The sequence below is a fragment of the Enhydra lutris genome, unplaced genomic scaffold (assembly GCF_002288905.1).
Source record: "Enhydra lutris kenyoni isolate GAN:26980312 unplaced genomic scaffold, ASM228890v2 scaffoldscaffold15, whole genome shotgun sequence".
NCBI classification, from domain to species: domain Eukaryota; kingdom Metazoa; phylum Chordata; class Mammalia; order Carnivora; family Mustelidae; genus Enhydra; species Enhydra lutris.
In genome coordinates, this window is record NW_019154099.1 from 9935588 (window position 1) to 9955417 (window position 19830).

At 37.1% G+C, this 19830-nt stretch overlaps 1 protein-coding gene across 5 annotated transcripts in view; it reads right to left on the reverse strand.

Annotated features, from left to right (window-relative positions):
• Nucleotides 1–19830, reverse strand: part of LOC111146888 (N(alpha)-acetyltransferase 16, NatA auxiliary subunit) — a 65223-nt gene that overhangs the window by 14558 nt on the left and 30835 nt on the right. For all 5 annotated transcript variants that reach the window (XM_022502608.1, XM_022502612.1, XM_022502610.1 and 2 more), the window contains 4 exons: nucleotides 9070–9142; nucleotides 6326–6495; nucleotides 5823–5975; nucleotides 562–690 (listed from right to left, as the gene is read on the reverse strand). In XM_022502608.1, coding sequence (XP_022358316.1) covers nucleotides 562–690; nucleotides 5823–5975; nucleotides 6326–6495; nucleotides 9070–9142 — 525 coding nt within the window. The remainder of the gene's footprint in view (nucleotides 1–561; nucleotides 691–5822; nucleotides 5976–6325; nucleotides 6496–9069; nucleotides 9143–19830) is intronic.

The following is a 19830-nucleotide window of genomic DNA, read 5'->3' on the forward strand; positions in this document are numbered from 1 at the left end:
GACAAAGAACAGGAAAACAAAATTCACACAAAGGAAAAGAAAAGTCCCCTCGCTAAGGCACATCACACATAATCCTAAAAGCAAGTAATACAATAAGCCTGCAAACCAGCCGCAGACTGCTGTTCACAGAGAACAATATCCTGGGAAGACAAACTGGAGAGAGGCTGACTACAGAGCAGATCCTGACATAAAGGGGAAAGAGGTGGCCATGGGCTTGTGTGTCCTGCTGGGCGAGCGATGAAATCAAACAATGGCCTGATTACGAAATAGAAATTCTGAATGTATGTTAACAATAGCAATAATGGCTTGATAGATCAATCTTTTCCTTCTTCCCACAGACCAAATTATGTAGACACGTCACAATCATAACCAATTGAGGATCAAAAAAGCAGACATCTGTTCACAACTTCTGAATGTCTGAAAGGCTAACAACCATCCAGATTTCTTTCCACAATGAAGTTTCCAAAGTAGTCAGAACAGGTAGAGGATCCCATGTAGAAATCAACCTGCTTTTTTCGTCACCTTACAGGAGAAAAATAGAGTCAAAATTCTACAACTTACCCTTTCTATTTCGTGGCATTTTTTCAAGGCATCCCCGTACCTCCCCAAACGCTGGTAAGCTGAAATGCATTCGGTCTGAAACCACATACACTGCATTTCATTTAGATTTTCCATGGCAGATGTTCCTTCCTGCAAGGGAAGCATTCACAAATATAGGAAGCAAACAATAAAAGAGATCCTATAAAAACCTCATTTTCTCTTTTACAACGATGGCTACAAGTATTATTATGACAATGAATAGCAATAAACAACTATCTCAAGGTGCTTCCAAATTCTGCTGATTCAAAATCACATGTCTTATTTACCCAGCTCTGTCGGGGTATTCAACACTACCCGGGAAAGGCACCAAACTGGTGAAGCTAAGTTTTGAACACCACAGGGCCACCTGGTGGCTCAGTTGGTGAAGTGTCTGACTCTTGATAGAGCAGGATTGTGAGCTCAAGCCCCATGTGGAGGGGGAAGCCTCCTTAATGAATGAATGAACCATTTAAGACAGTAATCCTATGAAGCACTGCCTATCTTCTCCTTTTTAAGCAAACGCTGTTTAACCTCTCCCTGTTGGCTCAGGGTCACTATCATTGATGTACACCCATTATTGCTGAATCTGTTAGGAATAGTTCTAAGCCTGCTTTCCAGGTTCCCAGTCTCCTCCCTTCATCTTAGGCCATTGGTTGATACTTTCTTCATGTCCACGTGTCTGTTTCCTGTTCCTTGCCAGCTCCTCTCATTTGCAGTGGGCTGACAAAACCAAATAATGGTATTTGGGAAGAACAGTTGTTAACTTGGGTTCAATGAGAATTCTGAGCAGAGTGTAAGACTTAAAGCACCGACTTTCAATGGAGGGACACTGAAGCTTTGTCACAATTTAGAGGAGTTATTTCAAATATATTTTATGTGACCCACCACGGAAGATGGTAAAGGTATACATACATAAATAACTTCAGCCCTCAGTTCTTTTTCACACTCATTTTTGGGTGACTAGTTCAATTTTCAACATTTTCATTAAAAGTATAAAAACTGGTTATCTCGGGACACCTGGGTGGCTCAGTGGGTTAAGCCTCTGCCTTCGGCTCAGGCCATGATCTCAGGGTCCTGGGATCAAGCCCCACATCAGGAACTCTGCTCAGCAGGGAGCATGTGTCCCCCCCCCCCCCCCCCCCCCCCTCTCCCCCTATCTGATCTCTCTGACAGAAAAAAAAAAAAAAAAAATTAAAAAAAAAAAAAAAAGCAACAACTGGTTATCTTTCAGTGAATGGAATTCTAGGTATATGCTATTTCTTCCTTATGGTTGTATTTATTTTCCATTTTTTGATAATTACATATTTTTGTAAGAAATCTACATTCTTTTTCATTTGAAAATCTTTACTAACTAGAACTGTCCAGCTTGCATCAACAACTCTATACAAAAACTCTAAAAAATAGTGAAAATTCTGCAAGAAGGAAATGTGCCACTTCACTGACTTATTAGCATCAGCTAGAATCACTTATCATCACACATAAAGTGACTTTCGAAGGTTAGCAGTCTTCCTCCCCTGGTCCAGTGGGCTGTCTACCACCATTATGGACATGCCTGGCCAAAGAACAAGAGTGGCCAAACAGAAGCAGCTCTCCATCCGACAGGAAAACTTGTCAAGTGTGGATGACCAGATGCAAGTCTGACAAGCCAGCTGGACCACAGATTTCGGGGACTCCTCTCCTCAACCAGCCAGCCCTTCCCGTTCTTCCACATTCTGTGGTGCCTTTTCAGACACATCTTGGCTGACTATGGCTGGGTGTGCATATGTGCCTGTTGGTTTTTAAAACCACTGGACTTGGGGCGCCTGGGTGGCTCAGTTGGTTAAGCGACTGCCTTCGGCTCAGGTCATGATCCTGGAGTCCTGGGATCGAGACCTGCATTGGGCTCCCTGCTCAGTAGGGAGTCTGGTCTCCCTCTGACCTTCCCCTTCTCGAGTTCTCTCTCTCAAATAAATAACTAAAATCTTAAAAATAATAATAATAATAATAATATCACTGGACTTACTCAACTTAAGAAGTTTTGTACAGGGGCGCCTGTGTGGCTCAGTCGTTAAGCATCTGCCTCGGCCTGGATCATGATCCCAGAGTCCTGGGATCAAGCCCCGCATCGCGCTCCCTGTTCAGCAGGGAGCCTGCTTCTCCCTCTGCCTGCTGCTCTGCCTGCTTGTGCTCTCTCTCTCTCTGTCAAATAAATAAATAAAACCTAACTTCCTTTAAAAAAAAAAAAAGTTGTGTATACTCGTTTTACTGGCACTTTCCTTCTTATCCCCGCTCTGGCCTTTCAGGGGGTTGTCTCGTGCACAAACACTGCTGCCTTTACATCTATTCTTGTACCATCTTGCCATCTCCAAAACTGTGCTGCACTGTGAAGGGCATGGAAGAGTCTGAGCTCCAGCACTATGTACTACGTGACCCTTCAGAGTCTCGACCACTTTGTTGCCAAATGCCAGACACATGGTTCAGTGCTACGTGAACATAAACATTATCATGATTTTCCTTATTTTATTTTTCTTTCTCCTTACCTGTCAGCCAGCGTTCTTGCTAATGCTTTCCCCCCGACAATATACCTACCATTTTGCATCTGTTGATCCTGCAGCGTGTGAATTTCGGAAACATTAGTCACTGCAGTTTCTGCTCCTATTACAATTCTAAAACATGTGTTTTAGTTTTAGTGTCAGAGACCCCCTAAGCTAGAATCCTGGCTCCAAAATGAATGACTAGCTGGGTGATCTCCAGCTGGCACAGTACCTGATCACTCTAAATATTTTCTTGACTATAACACGGGAGTAATGCTATCAGAGGACTGGTAGGATTAAGTGAGATTATGTATATAAAGTACTTAGCTCAGGGCTTAATAATTGTTAAAGCCACTTTCTATTTCCCCTTACAAATGGTACACAAATTATTTGCATTACTCTAAATATGAGAAAGTGGAATTCAGGAAGGTTCAGATGAAAAAGCCATTTTTATGATGAGTGAGAGACAACAAATGGTCTCTAGGTGGTAGCCTTTCACGAAAATTTAAATGTGTGAGGTAAACATACATACATACACACTCACATAGATAAACATACATACATACACACTCACATATATCACACATTTAAATTTTCATGAAAGGCTACTACCTATACACCATTTGTCTCTTACTAATATAACATACATTTCATATATATGATATATATTTGTGTATATATATATCTGTATATATGACAGATTACTTACCAATACCTATGAACACCAGACTTAAATTTATGCTACTTAGATAGTACAAAATGAGATCTTACTATTTCCCTGATTACTAATGAAAGCATCGTTTCTGGCCATTCCACTTTCCACTTCTGTGAACTAACTATTTGCATCCTTTGCCCATGTTTCTCTTGTCTTGTTTTTTGCTTACAAGGTTTAGTGTGTGTGTGTATTTTTGTTTCTATGACATTCTTTTAAGTAGTTAAGTTTTCACAATAAAAGCTCAAGCTATTCACAATAAAAGCTCAAGCCCTGCTCAGCAGTGAGCCTGCTTCCTCCTCTCTCTCTGCCTGCCTCTCTGCCTACTTGTGATCTCTCTCTCTCTCTGTGTCAAATGAATAAATAAAATCTTTAAAAAAAATAATAATAATATTAAAAAAAATAATAAAATAAAATCACTTACTCACAAACACCAGCACTAAAGCCCTCCAATGTGTATGTCATGTGCACTAGGAGGTAAAAATTTTTTATTCGCAAGTATTTTCATCAAAAGTTGGAAATTAAACTTGGGAACATAGTCTGCACATTATGCCTCAAAGTCATATTCAATGTGTATTAAGTAACTATTTCTTTGTGGAGTTCTTTATAAATTCTTATTCCATCATATGGATTGGAAATACCTTCTCCAATTCTATGGTCTACCTTCTCACTTTGCTTATAGTTATTTTTGTTATAGGTAAACTTTAATTTTAATATGGTCAAATATATTCACTTTACTTTTTTTTTTTAAGATTTTATTTTTTATTTATTTATTTTTATTTGACAGACAGAGATCACAAGTAGGCAGAGAGGTAGGCAGAGAGAGAGGGGGAAGCAAGCTCCCTGCTGAGCAGAGAGCCCAATGCAGGGCTCGATCCCAGGACCCTGGGATCATGACCTGAGCCGAAGGCAGAGGCTTTAACTCACTGAGCCACCCAGGTGCCCCAAATATATTCACTTTACTCTTATACTTAAGGTTTTCAGTGCCTTAAGAAATGCTTCCTACCTCAAAGTCTAAAGCTAGATTATAAGGCTTTCTTTAATTAAGTTGCAACTGATTTCTGTACAGCAGAAGAATGTCATTTTATGTCTGTCTATACAAATAACTAATTGTGTCAGCAATGTCTTTTCATCTCTGATTCTGAAAGCACCTTGGCTATATGCCAAGTTTCCAAACACATGTGCATCTGTTTCTGACCTTACCTGTTCCGTTAGTCTACATATATTTTTAACCATAAACTTACTATTTTTATAACAAGATAGAAAGTCCACATGGCAAAATATATGTAAAGAAGGTGAAGGAGGGAAAGGAAAGGAATAGATGTTAAGCCCAACAATTTCGGAGAACTTAAATTCTAAAATACCAGAGACTATAGTCCACAAATGTTAGTCCTTTTCTCTCTCTCTTTTTTTTTAAAGATTTATTTCTTTGAAAGAGAGCACACATGCGTGCACACGCCCAAGGGGGAGTAGGGGCAGAGAGAGAGAGAGAGAATTTCAAGCAGACTCTGCACTGAGAGTGGAGCCTGATGTGGGGCTTGATCTTACAACCCAGAGATCATGTTGTGAGGTGAAACCAAGAGTCAAATGCATAACCAACTGAGCCACCCAGGGCACCCCCACAAATATTAGTTCTACATAGAAAGAACTCTATGAGCAGATCCAAAACAACTGTAAAAGAGAAATTAAAAAGGAGCCACAAATTACTAATGAGACAAAAAAGTTGTAAACTGAATACTACACATAAGCACTGAAGTCTGGCATATTGCTTATTTGTGTATAAAGGTACTGTGTTCCTATTACTGTCTTTCAACCATCCGCCACCAGAAGCACATGTGCACACACACTCCACCACAGAAGAAACCGTACTTAGGACACGACTTAGACGGGACTCATACAAATAGTAAAAAAAAATGAATTCTTTCGAACTTTAGTGGCAAACTTCACAAATTATCAGAGAACTGGAGTTTCATTTTACTAATTCAGAAAAGTACACGCTCATGTATGGTATTTCCTACCCTTGTGAACTTGGAGCACATTTCCTCTGCTTCTTTTATCATATTTGCTCGAAGCATGTACTTCGCACATTTGGAGTTGATGAATCTATCGGCTGTGTCCAAAGACTGTGCTTCAGCCATCCACTTTGCAGCTTCTTTGAGATTACCCATGTGCTTTAAGAAACGAAAGTATTAAAGAAACCACAGAATTTATGATTAAAAAATTATGGGTGAATATAAATAGAAAAAGTACCATTTCTAACAAATTTGGTACCATTTCTAACAAATTTATCTAGAACTCTTTGGATAAATTACAATTCGCATTTACTAAGAGATGTATCAAGGGATTACCAAGGATTATATACTGTTTATACCACTATGTAACATAAAACGCCCGAGGATTATTAGAGTGTTAGAAACAGATTATCAGTGTACCCTAGAAGTTATTTTTATATTTTATATAGAAAAAACTCCAAGGGTTCTTAAAGTGTCAAATTCATCAAAAAACACAACTAAGATTTTACCTTGTAAATTTTTGCTTTCATATAGAATAATTCTATTAGAGTGGGAGTACTAGCAATTGCAGCATTAATATAATCCAAAGCCAAAGAATACTGCCCAAGTTTATCAAAGTGCTGTGCCAGGAAATATTGAACCCAGAGCAGTGTTGTTGGGGGTTCCTTCTCTCCATTCTCTGCAATCAGACAAATATAAAATTACTATAGAGAAGGCAAAGTAAAGCAAATCACATATTTTCTCCCTTAATGCATGATGAAATTAATAATTACCACAAAAGTAAGGGTAAAAACACAGAAAAATAACCAATTTCAAAAGAGAAAGGTAGGACCTTATGCCATAAAGTTCAAATAGTAGCAGCCAGGCAGAGAAACAAGATGCTGGTTTCATAGGCTTCTAACACCTACCTCACCCCAAAGAAACCATCCTGGGGAAAGAGGTAAATCGGTCTAACTCTATGAATTTTCTGGCTAAGAATGTAAGGCAGCAGACCAGGAAAAGTCAGGGGAAACAGCTGGGTTAAGAGAAGTCCCTAACTACCCCACACAAACAAGACCTACTAGGGCTTTGCATTTCCTAGGTCTCAACCCTACATCAGGGGAAGCCAAAGTTGAAGGTATGAAGAGACCTTCCTGACAAGGTGGAATGAACCCGACAATGTGACAAAAGCAGTGACAGTCAGCTGAGTTCTCTCCTGTTCCCCATTCTGAACCTCGAGCTACAGAATAGTAGATAAAGAAATACCAAGCTCTCCAAATGGATTTCAGCAGGGAAGACATACAGGTCTGAAATTAGGTAGAAAGAGGAGAGAGGAGAATTTACCCACACCACAGGAAAAAAAAAAGGTTTCCTAGACTAGCTAATCAAATGAAAGAACAATGTAAACACAAAAATTAGCATAAATTAAAACAAATAATAAATAAGGGAAAGAGACAAGCATTTATCTTGTTCCTTTTATGTAAACCATATTTCAGGGGAACCAGATATTTGATGAGGGCAAGTTCTTTATAAGAAAAATTCTAACTATTAAATGCAGGGGAAAAAATGATTCGAATGAAATAAGGGACTGAGGCAATGGTCCTCAGGGGCTGCCAAAATCACCAGGTAAGAGGAACTTTTTAACCAGCAGATCAGGCTGACCACGTCTAAACCCAGATCCATCATCACATCACAAAGAGAAAACCAGAATGTCTTCTGGCTCCAGATGTGAGACAAAGCAACACATAAGTATTCACAAGAAACCTGGATTTAATCAAGCCTGTAAATCTAACTACGGGTTTACAGGAAATACGGAGAGCAAAATATATTAAATGATACCAGGAGAAAGCAATCGGCCAAATCCATAACTTGGAACATTCCATAAGACAAATGACCTTTTGGGGCGCCTGGGTGGCTCAGCGGGTTAAAGCCTCTGCCTTCGGCTCAGGTCATGATCCCAGGGTCCTGGGATCGAGCCCCACATCAGGCTCTCTGCTCAGCAGGGAGCCTGCTTCCTTCCTCTCTCTGCCTGCCTCTCTGCCTGCCTGTGATCTCTGTCTGTCAAATAAATAAACAAAATCTTAAAAAAAAAAAAAAAGACAAATGACCTTTTAATAAATGGTGGGGATTTTTTTGTTTTTAATGGGAGGGGAGGTTACTGCTCAAGATTAAAAGACTATCAGAGACATAACCAAAAGTAAAGTGTAGACTTTTTTCGGAGCCAAATAAGTCAATTACACAGAGACATTTTTTGAGGTAACTGGGGAAACTTGCATGTGGACTGGGTGTGCAATATTATGATACAAGCGTTAACTTGCGTGAACTCGCACCCTGGCTACATCTTCTGTGTGTTTTAAACCATTAGAGATGCGTGCTAAGGTACTGACAGGTAAAACAGGATGTCTGCTTTAAAAATACCCCAGAAGGGGCGCCTGGGTGGCTCAGTGGGATAAAGCCTCCGCCTTCAGCTCAGGACATGATCTCAGGGTCCTGGGATCGAGCCCCGCATAGGCCTCTCTGCTCAGCGGGAAGCCTGCTTCCCTCTCTCTCTCTCTCTGTCTGCCTCTTTGCCTGCTTGTGATCTCTGTCAAATAAATAAATAAAATCTTTAAAATAAAATAAAATTAAAATAAAAATACCCCAGAAAAGAGACACGATAACTTCAGACAGGACTGGCAAAATGTTGGCCACTGAGGCTGGGTGATGGGGACACAAGGGTTCATTCTCCCATCTACTTCTGTGTTGTTATTTCATTATGAAGTTTGTTTTAAACTAACAAAAACAAAAGGGCAATAACATGTAAAAGACACAGGAAGAACTCAGACTGAAGTTAGCATCTGAATGACTTGAAAGCATTCTAGAATGTTTTTTAAACTAAGATGCCTTAATTTAAATCTGTCCTGATAAAGAGAGAAACAAAAGACTAAATCATACAGAATTTAAAGTAAAAAAAGAGTAGAAAGAACAGAGAAGTAGGAATTTGGGAAAAATAGGTTTCAATATAAACTAACTGTCCGATCTTAGCAAGCCGCTCACCTCTTAAGTCTGTTTACCCATGTTAAAACACCGTTAACTCCCATCTCACAAGATTATGGAAAATTTAAATTAAGTAAGACTGAAAGTGCTCTTCTAATTTCCTTCACAAATTCAAAAACTATTTAGTAAATAGGTATCAGGTAGCACATACATAAAATACAGGCTAGTTTAACTCTAAGTGATTAAAAATGGATTGAAGTGAGTAATCAAATTCCAATTCAATCTAATTTAAACTTACCATAAGGGCTAAAAAAGTCACACGTTTTAAGAGAGGTTTCATAATTCGTAACAAGCTCCTGGATTATAGAAATCTGTTAAAGAAACATAGTTTTAAAATTTAAAAATATTTTATTAATGGTATTCATATTTACTGTGGAGTACATTAGATTTGGAAACAATGCAGAGGTTATTTCAGGACTACATATTAACTAAACTACCAGGATGTCTGCTCCCCCTGCTTCCTCACTGTGTGAGGGGAAAGCAAGAAAAACAAAGAAAATATACTGTTCTCTCTTTATTAATAGTCAGAAAATATACTGTTCTCTTTATTAATAGCAAAACAGAATCTCATTAACTTGTCACCTCAATAAGTAGGTTTGAGTTTTTAAAGGACAAATTATCAATAATTACTACAAAACCTTTTTTTTGACTAATAGTTTATCTACCTTTTGCTTCTCACTGTTAGAGTGGGTAGTTGTAAACAATTATATATTCAGATTTTCTAAAGCTACTCATAACAAAAAAGACAAATGAAATGATCCAAATGACACAGTGATTCAATGGAAAAGGTTAAGTAAACTCCAAACTAGATATTTACACTCCCTTTACTTTCAGTGATCATTCTGATAAACAGATTTGCGTCTCAATGTCCCCCTTAAGTAAGACTGAAATACAATAAGCCACGCCGGTAACGTGCTTTGCCCTGAAAGTGGCAAACAAAAAGTGACATGAATTAGAAGCCCAAGAGGAAAAAAACAGCTTGTATATATAATTGGTTTTAAATGCCTATTGATGTTAACTGTTCAGAATGAGTTGGGAAATAGAACTACCTTATTTGTGAATTTCAAAAGGGTAAGGTTTTAGGACTCCTGGTTAAGTGGCTGTCTTGGGCTCAGGTCCTGATCTCAGAGTCCCTGGATTAAGTCCCGTGTCCAGCTCCCGCGCTGAGCAGAAGTCTGCTTCTCCCTCTGACCCTCTGCCCTCTTGAGCTCTGTCTCATTCACTCTGTCTCTCTCAAATAAATAAAATCTTTTTTCATTAAAAAAACAAAACAAACAAACAAACAAACAAAACAAAGACGGGCGCCTGGGTGGCTCAGATCATGATCCCAGGGTCCTGGGATCGAGCCCCATGTTGGGCTCCTTCTTCAGCGGGGACCCTGCTTCTCCCCTGCCTGCTGCTTCCTCTGCTTGTGCTTGCTCTCTTTCTCTCTCTCTTGCTTGCTCTGTGTCAAAAAATAAATAAAATCTTTTAAAAGAATAAAAATTAAAAAAATTAAAAAATAAAGAGTAGGGGTGCCTGGGTGGCTCAGTCGTTAAACGTCTGCCTTTTGCTCAGGTCATGATGCCAGGGTCCTGGAATCAAGCCCCACATTAGGCTCCCTGCTCAGTAGGAAGCCTGCTTTTCCCTCTCCCACTCCCCCTGCTTATATTCCCTCTCTCTCTTTTCTGTCAAATAAATAAGAATCTTTAAAAAAAAAAAAAAAAAGTAAAGATTTAAAAGTGAAGGAAATCCATTAAAACTTTTAATAGTATCGACCAACATGGTATTATTTTAATAGTGATAATTTTTAAAGTTTTCTAGTTTTAAAACATGGGATGCCACTAATACTACCAGACAAAAAGAACACAGCAGACAGGAACAACAATAAGAAGCCTGTAACCGTTACAAGTGCTTTACATGTATTAAAATAATAATTATACTGATGATAGTCAACGCCCTACATGGCACTGTTTTAGGTACTTTACTTGTATTAACTCACTTATCTTCAAAAGAACCCTATGAGGTGTGCACTATTACTAACTTGATCTGACAGGTGAAAGGAAAATAAAAATAAGCTGAAAGTATACCATGGTGAAGCATGGAGTTGTTTAACCCAAGGAACAAGGCTCCAGAAAGTAGTTTCTAACTACTTGGTGTATCAATGAGTGGATGAGACACAGCACATTTAGCACTAATGGACAATTCTCCTGGATTCACAGGGATACATTAAGACTAGAGACTAAGAGCAGGACAGGAAACTTTCCCTGATCAGGTTTAGTGCACAAAACACCAAGTGGTTCCCATTAAAACAGCCAGAGCATGGAAAATGGAAAATGATCTCTGTTCTGCAAATAATATGACATTACTTATAAAACCCCTAATAATTTCTGGGGTACCTGGGTGTCTCAGTCAGTTAAGTGTCCAACTCTTGGTCTCTGCTCAGGTCAAAACCTCAGGGTCCTGGGATCAAGGCACAGAGTCCTGAGTGTGAAACCTACTTAAGAGTCTCTCTCTCTCTCTCTCTCTTTCTCTCTCTCTGCCCCTCCCCTACCTCAAAAAAACCCAACCAAACCAAAAAACCCTAAGAATTCCAAAAACAACAAAACTACTAAAACCAAAAAAATGAATTCAGCAAAGTAAAAGGATACAAAGTCAACACACAAAAACTAGTTGTATTTCTATATGGAACAATGAACAACCTAAAAAAAAAAAACACTACAAAAATGATTCAATTCACAATAGCATCAAAAAGAATAAAATACTTAGGAATTCAACCAAGGAAGTGAAAGACTTGTATAATGAAAACTACAAACTATGACTGAAAGAAGTCACAAATAAATGGAAATGCATCACATGTTCATGGACTGGAACATTTAATATTATTAAAATGTCAATTCTTGTCAACTATACTTCAGTAAAAACATTTTCTAATGTTAATACTACCCAAAGAGATGTACAGATTCAATGTGATCACTATCAAAATTCCAATAAGGTTTCTTGTGTGTGTGTTTTTTGTTTTGTTTTGTTTTTTGGGGTTTTGTTTTGTTTTGTTTTGTTTTCAGAAATAGAAAAGCACATCCTTAAATTCACATGGACCCTCAAGGGTCCAAAATAGCCAGAATAATTTGTAAAAGAACAAAACTAGAGGACTCATGCCCCAGATCTCAAAACCTACTACAGTAAGTTATAGTACAATAATCAAAACAGTGTGATAATGGCATAAAGACTGACATTGGGATTACTGGGGTATAACAAAGAGCCCAGAAATAAACCCTCACATATATGGTCAGATGATTTTTGACATAGGTGCCACTCAATGGGGAATGGACAGTTTTTTCCCAGATGGTGCTGGGAAAACTGGATATCCATATGCAACAGAGGGAAGCTGGACTCTTACATAATACCACATATAAAAATTAACTCAAAATGGATCAAGAACCTAAAGGAAGGACCTAAAACAATAACACTCTTAGAGAAAACATAGGACAGAAGCTTGATGACATTGGATACAATGATTTCTTAAGAGACAACACCAAAGGCATGTTACAAAAGAAATAAAAGACAAATTGGACTTAATGAAAATTTAAAATTTTGTGCATCAAAAGGCATTATACAGAGTAAAAAAGAAAAGAAACCCACAGAATGGGAGAAAATATGTGCAAGTTAGATAAGGGACTAATATCCAGAATATACAGAGAACTCCTAAAACCCAGGAACAAAGACACAGCAGACTTCAAAAATGGGCAACTGTACTTGAATAGAATTTCTCCAAAGAAGAGGTAAGAATGGCCAATCAGCATGTGAAAAGATGTCCCCCACCACTAATCATCATGAAAATGCAAACCAAAACTAAAAGGAGATACCACCTCACACGGAGGAAAATGGCTACTATCAAAAAACCAGAAAACAATTTTGATGGGAACACAAAATGGTACAGCCACTCTGGAAAACAGTATGGTTAGTTCCTCAAAAAACTATAAAGAGAATCACCAAATGATCCAGCAATTCCACTTCTGGGTGTATACCCAAAAGAAGTGGAAGCAGGGTCTTGAAGGGATATTTGTACACTTGCATTCACAGCAACACTAGTCACAACAGCCAGAATGTAAAAGCAACCTAAATGTCCGCTGATGGATGAAGGGATCAACAGTACGTGGTCTATACACACAATGCAGTATTATTCAGCCTTAAGAGGGAAGGCAATTCTGCAATACGCCGCCACACGGATGAGCCTAGAGCACGTTGTGCCACATGAAATAAGCCAGTGACAAAAAGACAAATGCCAGGATTCCACCTGTATGAGGTATTCAGGGTACTCAAAATCATAGCAACAGGAAGTATAATGATGGCTTCCAGGGGCTGAGAGAAGGGGAAAATGGGAAGTTATTGTTTAGTGAGTATACAGTTTTAGTTCTAGAAGATGAAGAGAGTTCTGGGGATGGATGGTGGGGATGGCTGCATAATAATGTGAATGTATTCAATATCAATGAACTGTGCACTTAAAATAATAAGGTAGTTAGCTTTATGGTACCTATATTTTACCACAATAAAAAACCAAACCAAACCTGTGGTTCTTAGAGTGTGCTCCGCAGACTACCAACATCATTCATGTGAGCATTAGCATCACCTGGTAATTTGTTAGAAATACAGATTTTGGCACCAGACCCCAGATTTACAGAATCACATTCTGGGCCCAGCAATCTCTTTTTAGCAAGGCTTCCTGTTAATTCTGATACACACTAAAGATTGCAAACTGATATAAATGTTACCCCAAAATCCCTACCAACTATTGTTGTAAGACAAAATTAAAGGTAACAGACATTTTTAACCCACATGACCAATCCCACCCCATCAATGTCACTTAGAATATCTGTAACTTTGAAAGTTTCCGGGCTTAGAATTCTGTATTCAAGTTGTTTAATTTACGGAGGCAATTTTTTTCTTTTTTCATGAACTTACAATGCCATCTACTGGTAGTCACAAAAACTGCAGCTAGAGCAGATTTTATGTAAAGGTGTATCTGAATTTCTAGGGTAAAAATTACTTATTTCAATAATTTAAAATATACAATAAAATATATACTGATGTTACACATAATTCTTCATAAAGGAATCTAAAAACTGCTGAATGAAAAAGATTTCCAGCTTCAAGACTCACAATAAAATCTGAGTAAAGAAAAAGAATCAAGATAATGGAAAGTCCACATGAAATCTCCTAAGTAAAGAGTATGGAGAACACCAGCAATCCTACTTCATTAGGCATACTTCTTTAATCTAAAAAATTTGTATTTTAATCACTAACTTAGTAATTAAGTAGACAATTATTTTTTCCAAATTTGTCTTTAGACTAAGAATTTTATTCAGATATAAGGATCCATTTCATTTCAAGTTTACTTATCCTTTGTATCTCAATGAGAAAGTAAACTAAACTCCTTTATATAAAACTTAATATGTAATGGATATTTTTCTTGAAAATGTTTTGTCACTGCCATTTAAAATCAAGAAATCCAATCCACTTGAGTTTGTTATCTAAGATCACAATAAAAACGTAAAGCCTCAAAACAGACATCTTAAATTACAAGGCCAAAATTTTTTATGAGCAGAAAAATTCCAAAGTTCAATCACCTTTTCTTGCTTAAATATCTGATCAGGATTGAAGCAGCTTTATTTTTGCTAGTAAATACTGTGACTACTATAATTTCCTAAAATATGGCCCTTGACCTGCCTTTTTAATGTGTGTGTTAAAAGAATTACTAACCCTTAAAAAAAAAAAAAAAAGAATTACTAACCTTAAAGACAAAGTTCTGTAATACCATATCCAATACACAATTTTGCACAATACAGATTTTTTTATATACACATACAAATCATGTGTCTAAAATAGTTACTGCAACACAAAAGCTACAGAAGTTTTTTGGATTTTACCCAAATTAAAAAACTAAGCACAATAGCTTATCAACAAGGACCAAAACTGCTAGATTAATTTCCAATAAATGTGTGATTGGTAGTAACAATTTTGGTTTCTCTAGCCCCAGAGATAAGTTGTCCAAGAACTACAACGTTAAAATTAAGAAATTTCGTACAGAGATGAGGTGTGAGGATGGGGTGGGGTGGTAAAAGAAAGACCAGCTCTTGAACATCTTCTTTGAATCAATAAGCACTTTACAAATTTTATCATTTAATTAAAACACATATCAACCTTCAAGTATTGTCTTTTCTCAACTTTAAGATCCAGAAACAGACTCAGATAAGTGCTTGGGCCAAGAGTGATGGAATTAGCATTCCAAACCAGGCCTGATTCCAAAACAATGCTCTCTTCCCTAAACCCGTATTTCCCAAAGTGTGGTGCACATGGTAGAATACAAGATGATTATAATTAATTCAACAACTGTAATTTAAGTTTTATTTTTACTTTCTGTGTGTTATAAAAAATATATTAGCACAAACCCATGGTTTTATGCAAAACAAAAAAGCAATCAAATTTAATGAAAAATATGAAGTAAATAAGTAAACTATCAGTGTTACCCTGATTTGGCAAAAATCATGAGGGACATTAATAAATGCATGTCAGCAGACATTATACTATACTGTGATGTCTTCCTAGGTAGGAAAAGCACTTGCTTTTATTTTCCTCTCCCCAGATTTAAAATTCTTTTTAAACAAACAAAAAACTCATTCATGCACATAACTGTAATTATCATTAACTGCTGATCTGAATGTCTCAAAAATATTGGCTGGGGAGTTCTCGGATACTGTTACCACTGCAAATAATGCCTTTTGGAATTTTTGAAGATAGGGATTGCCGGGATGCCTGGGGGCTCAGTCACTTAAGGGTCTTCCTTCAGCTCAGATCATGATCCTAGGGTCTTGGGACCAAGTCCTGCATCTGGCTCCCTGCTCAGCACGGAGCCTGTTTCTCCCTCTCCCTCTGCCCCTCCCCACTGCTTGTGCACTCTCTTTCTCTGACAAATAAGTAAATAAAATCTTAAGTTAAAAAAAAAAAAAAAGATAGGGATTGTTGACTCCATTTGTTTCCTTTTAGTGAGAAATCTGTCATTCTCACAAAGACATATATTCTTAATGTAGCTCTTCCATTACTTATAGCATCTAAGGAAAAAATTCCTTCATATTGCCCTGATACAAATCAAACTTGCTTTCCTTGGTAATTATGCCCCAAATCACCTTCTAAAAATCTTCCACTTTTCCAAAAGTAAATATGAAATAAAGTGTTTTAATTTAGAATTTTACTGAACCATAACTATAAAAGCCATTATTATACTGATGACAGAATCCAATTATTTTTATAATGCTATCCAGCTCCATTTTTTCTAATTTCTGAATTAGATAGATGATAGATGATAGATGTTAACTCAATTTTACACCTGCTTGAGTTACTTGAGAATAAAGAAAGAACCACAGATACCTTATAGATAATGCATTCCAGGATTAAAATCCAGTATACCCACCACCCCTATCAATAATTACAGATATTTCCCAGCCAATCACGACTTCTCATAAAAATCTTCCAGTGAAGTTCATGAGGATTCTCTTTTTTCACCGAACAAGAGGCCCTGTTTTCTCTCTGTGTCCACTGTCTCCAGTTTCTAAAGGGTACACATTGCCCCATAAATTATTTAAATGAGTAAGGATCTTGGGATATTCTCATAGTATGGGTGGATTTAAGACGAGAAAGACGGGTCTTCTGGGAAACAGCCTACCTTCCCTTCCTGTGTATGGATACGCATATAGCTTTGGTTGAGAGCTCTGATGCCTCATCCCGTCAGAGTCTCATCAAGTCCTCACTTTCCATGATGTTTGAAGTGACTCAGATTCAGCGCTTCCAGGCACTGACGTCTAGCTTCAGTGGAATCAAACACACTTATCATAACCTATACAAACCTTAATGATGATTCACTGTCTTCTCTCAAAAGTCTAACATAGTGAATGGCTAGATAAGAAAATGAGAAAAAACTTTCCATTATAGGTGAAAAGGAAGTCCAAAATTAATTTGAACTTCCTCGTCGTCATTTTGGTTCCTTTAGGACACTAAAAACACACAGAATTATCCAGACTATTTAGCCTTGACAGTTGAACTAAAATTAAATAATAACTGATTGCATTAATTAACTTTTTCTGAAAATACAGATTTTTACTGTTAGAGAAAATCCATTTTTTTTCCAGTCATTAAATCAGACAAAAGTATAGAACACTAAGAACATGTTAGGAAAAAGACAGTGGGAAAAGGCAAGCAAAATAAACTTAAAACAAGCAGAAGTAAGGACATAAAAAAGATGAGAGTGAAAATTAACAAAGTAGAAAAGGGTCAACAAACCCAACTTGGCCCTCTGAAAAGATCAACAAAATTGGCAAATCTTTAGCAGACTGACAAGGAAAAAAAAAAAAGACTCAAGTTATTAAAACTGAAAATGAAAGAGGGGACATTACTACCGACATAACAGAAATAAAATGATGATAAAAGAATAGGAGGAACAACTAACTGTATGCCAATACTGGATAACTGAGAGGAAACTAACAAATTTCTAGAAACACAAATTTCAGAAACCAAGTCAGGAAGAAGTAGAAAATATGACTAAACCAATAACAAGTAAAGAATTCTAATAAGTAATCAAAAACTACCCAAAAAGGAGAGTCCAGGCCCAGATGACTTCACTGGTAAATTCTGCCAAATATTTAATAATACCACCAATTTTTCACAAACTTTTCAAAAAGAAGAAGAGAAGAGAACACTTCCCAACTCATTATAAGGCCTTTATTTCCCTGATATCAAAAATAGACAAAAACCTCACAAGAAAACTACAGATCAGCACCTCTATAGAATAGGTAAAAAAAAAAAAAAAAAAAAAAAAACAAAATACTAGCAAATTGAACCCAGCAATATATATAAAAAGAATTACAGACCAAGAGCAAGTGGGTTTTATCCCAGCAATGCAAGATTGCTTTAACATCTGAAAATCAATTCATGTAATACATCATAGCAAGAGAATAACACACAATCACCTCAATAGACAAAGAAAAAACATTTGACAAAATCCAACACACTTTCCTGATAAAAATGCTTCGTGAACTAGGAAGAGAAGGGAATTTCTTCAACATTATAAAGGGCATCTGTAAAAAACCTATGGTTGGGGCGCCTGGGTGGCTCAGTGGGTTAAAGCCTCTGCCTTCGGCTCAGGTCATGATCCCAGGATCCTGGGATGGAGCCCCCACCGGGCTCTCTGCTCAGCAGGGAACCTGCTTCTTCCTCTCTCTCTGCCTGCCTCTCTGCCTGCTTGTGATCTCGGTCAAATAAAAAAAATTAAAAAAATAAAAATTAAAACATAAACCCATGGTTAACATAATATTTTATGGCGAAAGACTAGATTTTTTCTCCTAAGATCAGGAACAGGACATAGAGGTCCACTCTAATCACTTCTATTCAATGGTGTACTGGAGGCTCCAGTCAGGGCAATTAGTCAAGAAAATGAAACTAAAAGAATACAAAATGGAAAGGAAGAATAAAACTTGCTATTTGTAGACGACACGATCTTGCACATAAAATCCTAAGGAAAAGTAAGGGCAGAGGTGCCTGGGTGGTTCAGTCAGCTGAGCATCTGACTCTTCGTTTCGGCTCAGATCTCATGGGTTGTGGGATCGTGCTCCATGCTCAGCATGGAATCTGCTTGAAGATTCTGTCCCTCTGCCCCTTCCCCATTTGCGTGCATTCACTCTCTCTCTCTCTAAAATAAATACATAAATCTTAAAAAAAGAAATCTAAGAAATCCATTACACCAACTATAAGCAATAAATAATAAATAAGCAAGTTCAGCACGGCTGCAGAATACTAGATCAATATATAAAAATCAGCTGTATTTTATATACTAGCAATTACAGTCTGAAAATAAAATGAAGAAAATAATTCCATTAGAATAGCATTAAAAAGAATAAAGTACTTAGAAGTAAATTTTACAAAAGATGTACAAGACTTGTATATTGAAATCTACAAAATATTGTTGAAAGAATTAAAGAAGATAATGAATAAATGAAAAGACATCCAAAGTTTATAGACTGAAGAACATAATATTGTTAAAGTGATCTACAGATTCAAAGCAATTCCTATAAAATTCCAGCTGGTTTCCTTATAGAAACTGAAAACCTGATTCTAAAATTAAAATTAAAATAAAAGGAATCTGGAAGCATTAAAAGAATCTTGAAAAAGAACAAACGAGAAAGGTTCATACTTCAGTTCCTAATTTCAACTTATCCCAAAGCTACTGCAATCAAGATAGTGTGGTACTAACACAAGGACACACAAATAGATTAGTGGAATAAAATTGAGAGTCCAGGGATGAACACTCATTATAGTCCATTTATTTTCAACAAAACCACCAAGACCTTTCAATGGAGAAAGAAGAATCTTTGCACAACAAATGGTGCTGGGAAACTGGACAGCAACCTGCAAAAGAAGGACTGACTCACACCATAAATAAAAATGAACTCAATGGACCAAAGATCTCAATGAATGAACTAAAAATGTAAAACTCCCAGTAAATATGTATAAATATTCATGACCCTAGTTTTGAAATGCTTTCTTAGTTATGACACAAAAGCACAAGCAACAAAAGGGAAAAAGATAAACTGGACTTCATAAAAATTAAAAGTTTTGTTATCAAAGGATATTTTCAAGAAAGTGAAAAGACAACCCACAGAATGATAGAAGATATTTCCAAATCATTTATCTGATAAGGGACATATATCTGGAATATACAAAGAACTCATACAACTTAATAAAAAGACAACTAACCCAAAGGGTCTGAATGGACATGTCTCCAAAGATGATTTACCAATGGCCCACAAGCACATGAAAAGCTATTCAACATCATCGGTCATCAGGGAAATGCTAACCAAACCATGAGAGCAACTTTACACTCACTAGGATGGCTATAATCAAATGCCAAGTAATAACAAGTGGATTATTGGTGAGGATATGTGGAAATCAGAATCCTCATATACTGCTTGTG